The sequence below is a fragment of the Natrix helvetica genome (assembly GCF_964273705.1).
Source record: "Natrix helvetica genome assembly, chromosome: 7".
Taxonomy (NCBI): domain Eukaryota; kingdom Metazoa; phylum Chordata; class Lepidosauria; order Squamata; family Natricidae; genus Natrix; species Natrix helvetica.
The window spans coordinates 66,156,618-66,170,248 of NC_138558.1; the positions used below are offsets into that span (position 1 = coordinate 66,156,618).

The 13,631-nt window shown below is 40.9% G+C and overlaps 1 protein-coding gene across 3 annotated transcripts in view; it reads right to left on the bottom strand.

Annotated features, from left to right (window-relative positions):
• SLAIN2 (SLAIN motif family member 2) overlaps positions 1-11,335 on the bottom strand; it is a 36,595-nt gene extending 25,260 nt beyond the window's left edge. Inside the window, exons 1-5 of one of the 3 annotated variants that reach the window (XM_081960151.1) lie at positions 10,634-11,335; positions 6,353-6,501; positions 5,453-5,617; positions 4,703-4,861; positions 1,899-2,258 (exon numbers count right to left, since the gene is read on the bottom strand). In XM_081960151.1, the coding sequence (XP_081816277.1) occupies positions 1,899-2,258; positions 4,703-4,861; positions 5,453-5,617; positions 6,353-6,501; positions 10,634-11,085 (1,285 nt within the window). In that variant the 5' untranslated portion in view covers positions 11,086-11,335. The remainder of the gene's footprint in view (positions 1-1,898; positions 2,259-4,702; positions 4,862-5,452; positions 5,618-6,352; positions 6,502-10,633) is intronic. The other 2 variants (XM_081960153.1, XM_081960152.1) reach the window with 2 other exon arrangements.
• Positions 11,336-13,631: the final 2,296 nt, after the last annotated feature.

The window sequence follows — 13,631 nt, forward strand, 5'->3', positions numbered from 1 at the left end:
TGATTTATATTTACTGTCTATTCAAACATTTGAAACACTAAGACCTGCTTAGAAAAATATATGCTCCAGACATTCTGTATTGCTATTTTTGATCAGTCTTCTGTGAATTGAGGTAACAGGAATTATAGTGCTAGAACAGGGGTCGGCAACTTTAAACTCTCAAAAGAGCCATTTGAACCTGTTTCCCACAGAAAACACCGGGAGCCACAAAGGTCCTAACCGGAAGCCCCCTGTTCAATTCTGGAGCTGACCGAAGTCCGGTTCCCCCCACCATAGAGTCTCCTCCTAGCGTGGCGTCCTTTTTCCTCTACCTGTCCTAACTGAAAGCCCTATCAATTGTGGAGCTGACCAGAAAACCCATCCCTTGTCATAGAGTCTCCTCCTGGTGCGCCGTGCTTCCCCCCCCCAAAAAAGACCGGAAGGTCCTCTCAAAATTTTGCTGGCGACTGGTGACAGGGAGCTGCAGCAGAGGGATGAAAGAGCCACATGCGGCTCCAGAGCCGCGGGTTGCTGACCCCTGTGCTAGAATGACTGAGTTCAAATTGCTCATAGAGCTCAAGATTCATAATCTCCAAGACAAAAAAATACATTTTCAAAATGCCAATAACTGTTTGGTTGATAAGGATGATAGAATTCTTTCATTTAACTTTCTCAGATCTTACGTCTACCTGGTAATTAACATTCAGCTTGCCAACAAAACAGTTAGCTGGAATTTCACTTGCTGCAGAGGATACACAGAACGAAAGAAAGCTTTAAAGCAAGCAATGAAAGGGAGCAAACAGGAAGATGAAATGCAATAGTTTTTAAACAGTGCTATACAATGTGCAGTCTGGATAGGTTCTCTTTCACAAAGCAGAATTAGCAATGCAACATGCCTTAAGAGATTTAAGAAGAACTGGGAAGCGGCAGGAACATCCAACAACAACAGAAAAATAACCGTGTTGAGTCTGCTTGTGGTCTCTTAGCAACAGTTTAGTTTACATATCACATTGAATTCCATAAAAAAAGAGGCTAACTTTTAAAGGAAAATGTTAATAGAAGAAACATCAAAATCTCAGTTGTTCTTTTAAAATGTGTATTTTCTTCCCCCTTCCATATATTCTCATGAGTCCAGTGGCTTTGTTCCGTTTATTTCAAATTAATGTTGACTGATTCACAAACAATTTTACTTTGTGGTATGTAATATTTAGATTTTTTTTTCTCAAGTAAACAGTTCTGGCTTCATCCATCAAGGAAGTTAAGTTTGAAGTTAAGAATGAGCACTTTATTTTTTTTAAATAATGGCAGATAACCTACCATGCAAGGAATAATTGAAAACTGAAAATTGAATACATGCATACTTACAGAAAAGGAAATTTACTTTTCCTTTCTCATGTATATTTGCTAAGAATAGTTAATCCTATTTGCAATAGCTCAGCATCTCAAAGAGTTTTTTTATATGACATATCTTTAAAGCTTTTACATCTTTGAAGCAACAATTTTCATTTTACTATCAATTCTATGGCCTTTAGGGAAAATTTTACAATAGTCGTTTGTCACTATTTTGACCTGGTTAACCTTATTTTTTCCCCTAATGGACATTCTTGATGGAATTCTCAATATGAGAATTTGAAAAATTACATGACCACAAAACAAAATTATTTTCATAGCTTATGGATTTCAAATCATCCTAATGAAAAAAAAAAACCCAACCCTATTACAAAACTTATTTTACCTTTCCTTGTATCTTTGGCTGTAAGGCCAAATGCATGGCACGTTTTTAATTTTATGATATTTGAATAATTTACAGGGCTGCTGATTTCACAACCTGAGTTTTAAATGCTCCCAAACAACTGGGGGCACACCCACGGCCACCAGTTGAATATTTCGTACGTACAACTGAATTCAAAGTCTTTTACCTTCATTTTTGACAGTGGTGGTTTGCAAATCAGGGGGATGTCCTTGAAGTGAAAGGCGGGGTTGCTGCAGGCGGCTAAGCATGGGCTGGGGTGACACTCTGCTGTACTCTATTCCTCTAGCAGGGGATCGAGACCTGGGAGAATTCCTCGGGGACTGTTTTGGTGAAGGTCGGGGTGAATTGCGGGGTGATGGAGAGAACCTATTCATAGCTGGGTGCACTGCATGGTGGCAGCTGTCTTCTTCGTCTTCTAAGCTCTGGGCATCAAGTTCCTGGTCGCTAAACGTTCCACGCCGCATAGAACTACATGAAGAACCAGAGCTACGCCGAGAAGTAGTTGCTGCATATTCTTGCCGAAGACCTAAGGAGAAGAAAGAATATTGCTTAAAGTACAATCCCCTTTTTGATTATTACAGACAAGGAACATGTCATAAAACAACAATTCCCATGCTGATGTTTGACCGTGCTACACAATTCAACAGGGACTGATTTCATGGCAGAAACGTGACTGAATGTATCTCAACTTTTCCAGTAAAGGCAGTACATTATTAGCTGTCATTGCTGAAGGTGTTGAAGAATCTGGTAAGGAAATATGTCTGAAGCACGGGTGACAACTCGATCACGTCACGTGATGTTTTTTGGCTTTGTGAAGCCGGGGTGGGCGTGGCCTGTACATGATGCATCTGGCCCGCGGGCTGCCAGTTTGACACCCTTGGTCTGAAGCAATGGCCCAATGGAGCATGGGATATCTACAATTAACCAAAGTTAAGTTACGCCCCAGATATTCTAGATCTAGACCTTAGCATCCAGGATTCAGACAAGATTTGAAAGCAAATGATAAGCATGGACTAGCAATGTGGATTTGACCTCACTTCCAAATTTATTTTAACCAATACTACGTTTTTTCTTGTCAATATTTAACCACACTTTACTAGGCCAGCTCTTCATAAACTCAGAAATCATATGTTTCACAGCTTCCACAGCAGCAGATGGAAAGACAAAGCTAGGCATTATTCACATCTTAATGACACGCAACGCCAAATGGCTACAATATGCCTTCACATTATCCAGCCAGAAAACATCACACTAGTTTGATTGTTATGCCTACAACATCTCAAACCAGAATCTGTTGGCAGTATTAACTGTATGCTACTATATACTGAAAGATTAATTCTGTAGAGAAATTGTATTACAGGACCACTGAGCTAAACAGAAATGTAATAAATAGACACAAACAAAAGCTGGAGAATATCTACTGGCAAAATGTAAATAGAAGAGAATAGAATTCTTTATTGGCCAAATGTGATCGGACATGCAAGGAATTTGTTTCCGGTGCATACACTCACAGTGTACATATAAACAACAAGTAATAGGTCATAAATCATAATTATAATCATTAATCATAAGTTACAAACAACCACTGATAAATCATAAGAAACCAATAGAAGATAGTAGGAAAGATGAGAATGAGACAGTACCGAGTATTCAGCAGAGTTGTGGCACAGGGGAAAAACTATCTTTATGCCTACTCTGTTTCCCTGAAAATAAGACCTTCCCGGATAATAAGCCCAATCAGCTTTTGAGCGCATGCATTAAAATATGCCCTCCATCCCCAAAATATTGCAACACAGTAGTAGCCATGAGGTGCCCACGCTCACCGCCTCCTGCACATCAAAAATAATAAGACCTCCCCCAAAATATGGCTAAGCGCTTATTTCAGGGGTCAAAAGAAAATAAGACCATGTCTTGTTTTCGGGGAAACATGGTAGTTGTTTTGGCATACAATGCCTTATAGTGGCGTCCTGAGGGGAGACATTGAAATAGATTATCTCAGGATGTGAGGGGTCTGTAGATATTTTCTCAGCCCTCTTTGTGACTCGTGCAATATAAAGATCCTAACTTTAACATGTCATAATGTACTTTCTTCTATTGGGAGGGGGGGGGAGAGATATTTTGCAGGAATTGTCCAATTCTTGTCCCTCTTCCCTTTGGCTTTAGATTAGGTTGGACCACGCTATAATTACAATGCCAAAGTAATTGATATTATAATTGATACATTTTTCTCCAATGAATATGCGGCTTTACATTTTATCTAGCAGACATAATGAAGACTTAGGTTTTAAGTGAAGTCTGCATTAAGAAACAAAATTTTAGTTGAAATATTCCCACAAGTCCCTTGTTTTATTCTGGGTAACTTACTAAATACATCAAACACAAAGTCACAACCTTTTATAAAACTAGTTTCAGTTATGTGGCCTTGATGGCAATCATTGAAGGAAAATTGTTCTGTAAATCTGAATTGAACTCGTGCCTGGTAATGCTGTCCCCAATGCAGCTCTCTAAGAGGACTGTAACCAAGAAACATAAAGATTATAGTATTAACTCTGATTTAATTCCCAGTCTGTCACAGAAAGGTAACAATATAATGGTGGCTTATATATATATAGTTTTCCATCCTTCTTGGTAAATGTACTGGGAGATGGAGGTGGCACTTTCCCAAATCACTACCAGTTTATAACCACAGCACTATAGCAATTATTTAAAATTGCATCTAGAAAGAGTTGCTATGCGGAAACAAAAATGGTCACATTTTAGTGTTGAATATTTCCCTATTTTTATGTTCACATCTTAATCTTTCCTATTATTTTCCAATTCTTTTGGCCAATATATTTCTCAAACCTTTTTGTTTCTTAACATGTGGCATTCATGTGGAATCCCTGAAGTTTACCAACAAAAGCAAACATGTTAAAAATAACAGTAAAAAAACCTCCGATTTTTATTTGTTATGATGTGAAAACTACTTACTCTCTTCTTGCATTCGGGCTAAAATCTGCACATCAGTTAAGTCATTTAGTTTGTAATTAGATCCTATTGAGTCTTCGTCCATTTCTGAAGCACTTAATTCACTGTCTATAGAGGATTGTGGACTGAGTGGAGGATTTCGATCAGAAGTTTTGAAATGACCTATAAGAAAAGAAAAACACATTAATACATAAAGACATCCCTATCATCCCTATAAATCAGCATGATTTATAGAACACTGAAGGCAGAAAGAAGGCAGAATTCAAATACGTTGAGAAATAAAAGTCATTTCTCTTCGAGTTAGGTACCGATCAATCTACAAGGTGTTGCATTTAAGTGAACTTCTAAATATTGAAACTCTTAAAGTGCTTTAAAGGAAAGCTGAAACAACTCTTTATTGTTTAGACTTCTGCAACTCTCCATTCACCACTTTCATAACAATTGTATCTTAATTTCAATGTTTTGCTATTAAGGAAAAATAATTCTGGCTCTCAAAATTATACCTCCACTGCAAAAGATGAATTTATAAATGCCAAATAGAATAAATGTAACAATAATTTTAATGCATTTTAGCATACCTTGACCAGGATTTGGGCATACTCTGCTCAGTAGGAAGTTGACTAGATAAAGGAAGGAAGGAAGGAAAGAAGGAAGGAAAGAAGGAAGGAAAAGTACAAAGCAATATAAGGATTACAACTCAAAATTATTCAGACCTCATGTCTATCATGTGCCTCTTCGATCTGAGGCTCTTACCTGAGTTGTTAGGATAGATGAGCTGTTTTGCTAAAGGAGCTTTCGCTGGTGTCGGGGAAGGAGAACTGAAGTTAGTGCTGTAGGGACTGCCAGCACTGTGGCTATAGGAGTTTGTGTAATTGACAGTGTTGAATGGATTATTATACAGGCTGTGTCTCTTGAGAGCTGTATGAAAAAACAGAAAAGAAAATTCATATACTATTTCACAACACTTAAAATTGCATTTCTGATTTTAATATCATATAGTATGTTATGAGGTACAGAATGTGGGTACAAAGTAGAATAAGGTTTTTTTTAAAAAAAATACATATCTCTTCACCCTGTTAATAACATAAACTCTCTACAGTACAATCCCATTAATTTTTTTATTTTTAAATTAAATTTGGCAAACACTAATATTAAATTTTGATAATATAACTGTCCAGAAAATGATAATCTCATCACTTATTTCAGTTATTTAATGCCTCTGAAACATTTTTTTTTGCAAAAAATAATCGTAGATTATTATTTTACATGCCATTTCTCAGATACCAATTCATTTAAAATAAAATAAAATGATACTGTGCAAAACAGCTGCCATGCTGGTATACTTATTAGACAATAACTACAACATAGCTGGACACTTGTCTCCCTTGAATTTTTTAATAGAAGAAAGCATATAATAATCTTCCTATTAATGTAAATTGGATTTGAACCAAGCTAACTTTCACTGGAACATAACTATTTTTAAAAAATAGTCTATTAATAATAATAATAATAATAATAATTTAAATTTATTAGCCGCTCCCTTTCCGAAAAGGACTCGGGGCGGCGTACAATGGAGTAAAAAACATATAACATATAATATTAAAATACTACCTGTTTAAAACAAGTTAACTTAAAAAAAATTCAGAAGCTCACCTGACATGGTCTGTTCAAGCCTATGGATCAGTGACTTTTTAGCACATTCAATGTCTGGAGTTGGATAATCCAGTATTTGTCTGCACCAAACGAGCGGACTCATTGATTTTTGCACTGGAGTCACTTTCTTCTTTGGTGACATATACAACCTGGTGGAAATTAAAACACACGAACATTACATAGGGATATACAGTCAAATTAGAACTTCAGTATATTGCTCTTTTTAATAAAAAGCACAGGACAACACAGTTTTCTATTAAGTGCATTTTTTCTCAGCATGCTGGAAATTGAGAAACTGCCTTTCCCTGATTGAAGGTGCCCACCTAACCCAGACAATGCCTTCATGGGATCTCCAGACACCAAGGGAAGGAAACCTGTAGGCAGGTGCTCTTCGTAGGGCTCCCCTCTGGGGCACATGATCTTCAGAAGCAATAAGAGTCCCTCTACTTATACTCCAGTCTTCTGGAGCGTTGTAAAGATCCAGCTCTTGGGGAATTGATTCCGGAACCATCACATAGCTTTTAGCTTCATTATCGTACTGCAAAGTTTTTATTTTATTTTATTTTATATTGCTTAGTTGGAACTTAGTTGGAACTGTCAAAAGAGTTCATACAACAAAACAGCCTCTTAAATATCCACCAGCCTTTTCTGCGCATAAGTAAACATTCAGAAATGATATGGTTTAGGAAATTGAGGTGGGATTTTTGCATGTGTGTGTGTGTGAATCTTCCAACATGCAGGGAAGATTTGCTTTGTGAAGAAGAGCTGAAAGATGAACATTACGAAAAGGGGAAGTTAAAGTCAAACAGTGGAAGTCTAAAATCAAGCTTACACAATATACCGAAAGCCCAAATAATTTGACCTGCATTGAAAACTGTTTGTAAAATAAACAGCAAGATAAAATATTATATTGAAGTATTTTAATACTTTAAACATTTCAAGGTTTGACACTAAAGCTTCAATAGTGTTTTCAGATAGTTTATGAAACACATTCAACATCTACAGAATGGGCAGGTACTTAACGAACAGTTTTTAAAATATGTTTAAAGTCTCAGTTAATAAAAATGTCTTCAGTTGGAACACCGCCCCGAGTCCCTTTTTGGGAGAGGGGGCGGTTTAGAAATGTGAATAAATAATAATAATAAATAATTATGTTAGAAAAATAAAAAGCACAAAATCAGTCATCCTATTCCAAAGAGTCTGTTCCAAGGCAACACTTATACATTTCAATAATGAATGGGAAAAAACTAACATAGGAAAAAGAATTACAAGAACTGTATGCATTGTTCACTGAAAGTGTGGGCATAAACAATTAATACAGAATTGCTATTCTGTATTCTGCATTATATTTGTAACTTTTTGTCATTCATTCTACAATTGTAACTAGTTATGAATGAAATATAAATTCCCCATATTTAACACCTATATAACAATAGCACTTACACTTATATACTGCTTTACAGTGCTTTATACACTAAGCGCTTTACAGAGTCAGCCTATTGCCCCTCAACAAGCTGGATCCTCATATGCACACTTTATGGGGACGTGATGGCTCAGCGGTTAAGAATATGGGTTCGAGACCTGAGCGCCACGTGATGGGGCGAGCACCCATTCTTGCCTCAGCTCCTGCCCATCTAGCAGTTCAAAAGCATGTAAATGTAAGTAGATAAACAGGCACCACTTAGGTGGGAAGGTAACAGTGTTCTATGTTTCACTGCATGCTCTGCATTGCAGCATGATGTCGTGATGGCCATATGACTATGGAAACATCTTAGGACAACACTTGCTGCCTCAGCTGTGAAACAGACATGAGCATCACCTCTTAGAGTCGGACATGACTGAACAGGGGAAACCTTTATGCATACTTTAAATGAACACAGTATATATCAATATTTAAAGTTTTCAATGGGATAAATAACCTTGCTTCTTATTTATTAATTTATCTAGGTTGGATTGACACAGGGGTGTCGAACATAAGGCCGCAGGCCAGATACAGCCTGTGAGGTGCTAAGATGTGGCCTCTAGGGCCGCCCTGGAAATAGTGAAGAACCGGCCCAGCAAGTCTGCCAGCAAAAATGGGGCCATCACAGTCAAAAATGGAGCTCGCAAAGGCCGCAGGCAGCACTCCCAACTCCATTTTCACTGGCAGAGGGCGGCAGGAGGCCGTTGCAGCTGAAACGGAGCTTGGGAGTCCATTTTCACTGGCAAAACTCTCTAGTCCCCACAGGAACCCCTGACACGAGTGACATCGAGCTGGCCACACCCATCCTGGCCCCCTAAGGTCAAACACAACCATGATGCAGCCCTCAATGAAATTGAGCTTTGACATCCCTGCGGTAGGGAATGCTGGACTATGGGCTGGACTATGAAAACAATAAAAGAGCATGCCACAGCCATATTATTGCCAAAATAACTTCACTGATTTAAGAATGAATTAATGAAAAGTTGATTAAGGAAATAATGCATTTTAGAAAATACTTCATCAACTTTTTTTCCATTATCAAAACACTGGAAATTATCTACAGGAGAGTGTAAATAGCTCAATAGCAAAATATCAGGCTGTGGAGAGAAAATGACACTTTTTATAAAGTTTTGCTGTGCTTCAAAGAGAATGAATAGTGAAATGAATCAAACATGTGGAAAAGAGTTAAGCTAACCAATTCAGCAGCTAATGACCTCAAGATAATATTTATACTCGGAAATTTTATTCTGCTTATTTGAGAATTAATACTGAGTTAAGTACATACATGATTGTACCATCAAAGAGAAATAAATTTAAAACGAGTTTATCTGTGTTGAGTTCACAATTGTTAAATTAGCCTAATGAATCACACTGCAGATGAATGAGATAGAAGTTCCCATGCTTTTAAATATATGCTTGAATATATATATTTTAATTACTTAAATGTACTTGGGCTCTGCCTGTCAAGAATGAAGTAAATGTAATGGGAGGAGAAGCATTTACAGTACTCAATCATACAAACAATACTTATAAAAGGATGAAATCGCTCCACACCTCAATTTTAAGTGAAGAAGTCTTGATTTGTTCATTTAAACTACCACAATTAAATGACATCATTCATCCTTAATATATCATCTCTTATTCTATTATCTAATTTTGGCGCTATTGAACACATCCACCCTGACTCACTATAACCGTAAAATAATTGAAATGTACCCTATTTGTGTGTGTGAGAGAGAGACTATGTATAGAAGGCAATATACAAGCAAATATAAGGTGAAAGAGAATTGGGAGAGAATTCAAGAAACCTTATTGACTATTGGCTTTTCTTGCTGATGTGTTTTCCAGAACTTTATGGCACATTCTATATTTCTTTCAAGTATTGTTCTATAATGCAACATCATCTCCCCCCCCCCCCAACTTTGGTGTCTTTTCAAGAGATAGGATTCTAATCCCACAGCAAGTCCCTAAACTAGCAACTTTAAGGCCGAGAGAAAAAGGCACTGAAGGACACTATGATCTAATTCAATCTTTTTTCAAAATTGGCAATTTTAAGACCATTAAGAGTTCAACTCCCAGAACTGAAAAACACTTATCTAATTCAACCCAACCCATCCAATTGTCCAACCAGAGTTAGACCATACAAACCTCCCCAGTTCTAAACATCTGGTCTGAATTTGCCATTACTCATATGTATGAGATATTGGAATGAGAAAAGGTGCAACCCATCCCCTCCAGACCCCAGTGTAGAAATAGGCCGATTCAAGGCATCACCCAACACAGTTGTGTCTTTTCCCAGTTAACAAGTGTGTCAAGGCCCAGCAAGGGATATTCCCCAAACCATCTTTCCTGCTCCCCATAAGCACATTTGCAAAGAAGGGAAAGGCTGTGGGGAGATTCCTTATGGAAGACTCTTGTAGGGAGATTCCCAGCTTTGGGGAACCTTGCTCCCCACAGGGATACCTAGAGTTAGCCAGTCTTCGAGGGTCTCACAGTATTTGAGGTAGGGGGATCTTTCCTTCCTTCCTTCTTCTATTCATCTCCTTTCTACCCGTCCTTCCTTCCTCTATTTATCTCCTTCCTTTTATACCTGTCCTTCCTACCTTCATCTATTCACCTCTTTCCTTCTATCCATGTTCTTCCTTCCTTCTTTTCTTTCTTCATCTATTTATCTCCTTCCTTCTACCCATGTCCGTCCTTCCTTCCCTCCCTCTCCTTCCTTCCATCTCCTTCCCGGTTCAGGTGTGGCGGCCTCCCTCCCCACAGCGCTACCCCCCAGCCATATCGGCCCCAGCCGCCCTCCTCCTCCTCCTCCTCACCAGCCCGTCTCGTCCTCTTCGCAGCCGGCCAGCCGTTCCAGCTCGTCGGGCCTCAGCGGCTCCACCTCGTCTAGCAGGCCGCTCTTCTCGGCGGGGCCCCGCGCCGCCGCCGCCGCCGGCGCCGCCGCGCCCCGCTCCCCGTCCGCGGGAGGCCGTCGCGGCCCGGCCTTGGAGTTGAGGCCGCGGCTGTCGGGCCCCGGGGGCGACGCTGAGGAGGACGGCGAGAGCTGGGCGGCGGGGGGCGTCAAGAGCTGCGGAGGCGGCGTGCAGGCGCCCGACCCTCCTCCTCCTCCTCCTCCGCTGCCGCTGAGGAGCCGCTTGGGGCTGCCGCCGGGCGCCCCGGCCGCGCTGCGGATACGGAGCTGCTCGTTCTGCTTCTCCAGCTTCTTCACCAGCTCCTGCAGCTTCCGCACTTCGGCGTCGGCGTTCACGTTGGAGTTGATGTCCTCCATGGCGGCGCCGCCGCTGGCCTGTTGTCAGGCGGCGCCTGCCGCTCCTCAGAGGCCGAGGCCGCCCGCTTGCCGAGGCCGACGGGCCCCCCCTACACGGCCGGGCGGGGAAGCGCAGCCTCGCCGCTCCTGCCTCCGCCTCCGCCTCGTCGGTTGGCGGCGCCGGGCCCGCCTCAGCTGCGGCCCCGCGCGCCGCGGAAGGGAACCGACACGTAGATCCGGCGGCGGGCCTGGCTGAGCCCCCCGGGGGAAGGAGGGAGGCCGGTCGTCGGCCGGACAATCGGGAGGTGGGGCGTTTTCTCCCTGGAAACCCCCGCGATGGGTGCCGTCCGTGGCTGGGCAGGCGCGCCGCCGTCCTCGGGTTGATGGTGAGACGAGGGGCGGTTTGGTCCGGCTTCTTTTTTGGGGGCGGTGAGGAGAAAGTCTTGCCCCTCTGAAAGAACCGGCAGCAGCAGCAGCCCTCAGGATAAGGCACGAAAGGCCCCTTTTCTTTCCCCCAAGAGCCGGTGGGAACCGTTGGTTGGTTTATTGCCGGCGTTGTGACCAGGTGATCCTCGACTTACGACGGTTCGTTTAGTGGCCGGTCGAAGTTGCAAGGGTGCTGAATCAAAGTGACTGAAGGCCGCGGTTCACCTTTGCAGCGTGATCCCTATTTTCCCGTCATAAAGATGAATCGCTTGCCAACCATCTGAATTCCGATCCTACATCGGAATTCAGATGCTTGGCAGCTGGTTCATCTTTACGACGGTTGTAGGGTCCCCTTTTTGCGACGTCCTGACAAGCCAAGATGGTCGGAAGGTCGGTCTGACACCCCAATGGGGAAGCCAGATTCACTTTTGCACGCACGAGTCAAAAAGAGGGCTGAGAAAATATCTACAAACTCCTCACATCCTGGATGGAAATTGTTTCAACTCTTACCCTCACAGCAACGCTATAACTGCACACCAGAACAACTAGACACAAGGATAGTCCCGTCCCCCCCATGCCATCACTCTGCTAAACAAATAATTCCACTGTCAAACTATTTACTAAGTCTGCATTACTGTTACTATTAATCTTTTCATCGTTCCTATCACCCATCTCCTCTCACTTATGACTGTATGACTGTAACTTTGTTGCTTGTATCCTTACGATTTATATTGATAGTTTCCTAGTATGATTTGATTGCTTATTTGCACCCTTTGACTATCATTAAGTGTTGTACCTTATGATTCTTGACTAATGTATCTTTTCTTTTATGTACACTGAGAGCATCTGCACCAAAGGCAAATTCCTTTGTGTGTCCAATCACACTTAGCCAACAAAGAATTCTATTAACATCCAGGTGACAACTTATCAACCGCAGTGATTCACTTAACAACTGGGGCCAGAAAGGTCGTAAAGTGGGGCAAAGTTCGCTTAATAAACGTCTCACTTAACAACAAAAATGGTGGGCTCAATTGTGATCATAAGTCGGCGACTACCTGTAGCTCGACTTGAGATTGAAGGCAGGTTGGGAGGACTTGCTCTGGGAACAAGCTGGGTTACCTGCGTGGTGTTTCGTGGGTAGGGGAACCCCCATTCCTGAAAATGTAGTGTTTCATCCCAGTGCAAAGCTTATTTTAGGCAAGAACTTTCTGTTATAAAACAATCATGGTTTGATACATTGGAAATCCTTCAAGGCTATACAGAAGAAATTCATCCCATTTTTTTTTGTACATATTAAAGAAGTCACGAGATTATATTCTATTTAATATAACCGTAAGGACTACCCATTTATAAAGTACAGGTGGTCCTTGACTTAAAACAGTTCATTAAGTGACTATTTGAAGTTATAATGGCATTGAAAAAAAGTGATTTATGACTGTTTTTCACACTTACGGCCATTGCAGCATCCCCATGGTTACATGATCAAAATTCAGATGCTTGGCCAATGGTTCATATATATGACGATTGCAGTGTCCCCTTTTGCGACCTTCTAACAAGCAAAGTCAATGGGGAAGCCAGATTCCCTTAACAACGTGTTACTAACTTAACAACTGCAATGATTCACTTAACAACTGTGATGAGAAAGGTTGTAAATGGTCTCACTTAACAACAGAAATGTTGGGCTCAATTGTGGTCGTAAGTTGAGAACTACCTGAAACCAATAGAATTTATTTAAAAATGGCACGCAATAGGCCTCCCCAGGCCTAAAGTTCTATATTTCTGAGAGACGTTGCCCAATCCAAATTATTCATTATTCTAACCAATTTGGTTGCACTGCTTATTATGTTATCTTCATTTATGATCAACATCTGACAGCAATGTGAGCATAAATAATTGCTCTTTATTATCAAAGCAAGGAGAGCAATCATAGCTACGTTTAATGTGGGTACAATCCAAACTCCATAGGTAAGTAATATCTTTCATGCCCAGAGGTAGAATCCTGTGATTACTGCTACCTGTTGTTGGGCTGGGGAAGAAAGGCCTCCCATCAGGTTAAAGCCATGTAAAAATAAATAAATAAAAAATCCTAGATCTTAAGAATTGAAATCCCTATTTGAGTCAAACGACTGGGCATTCTCTGA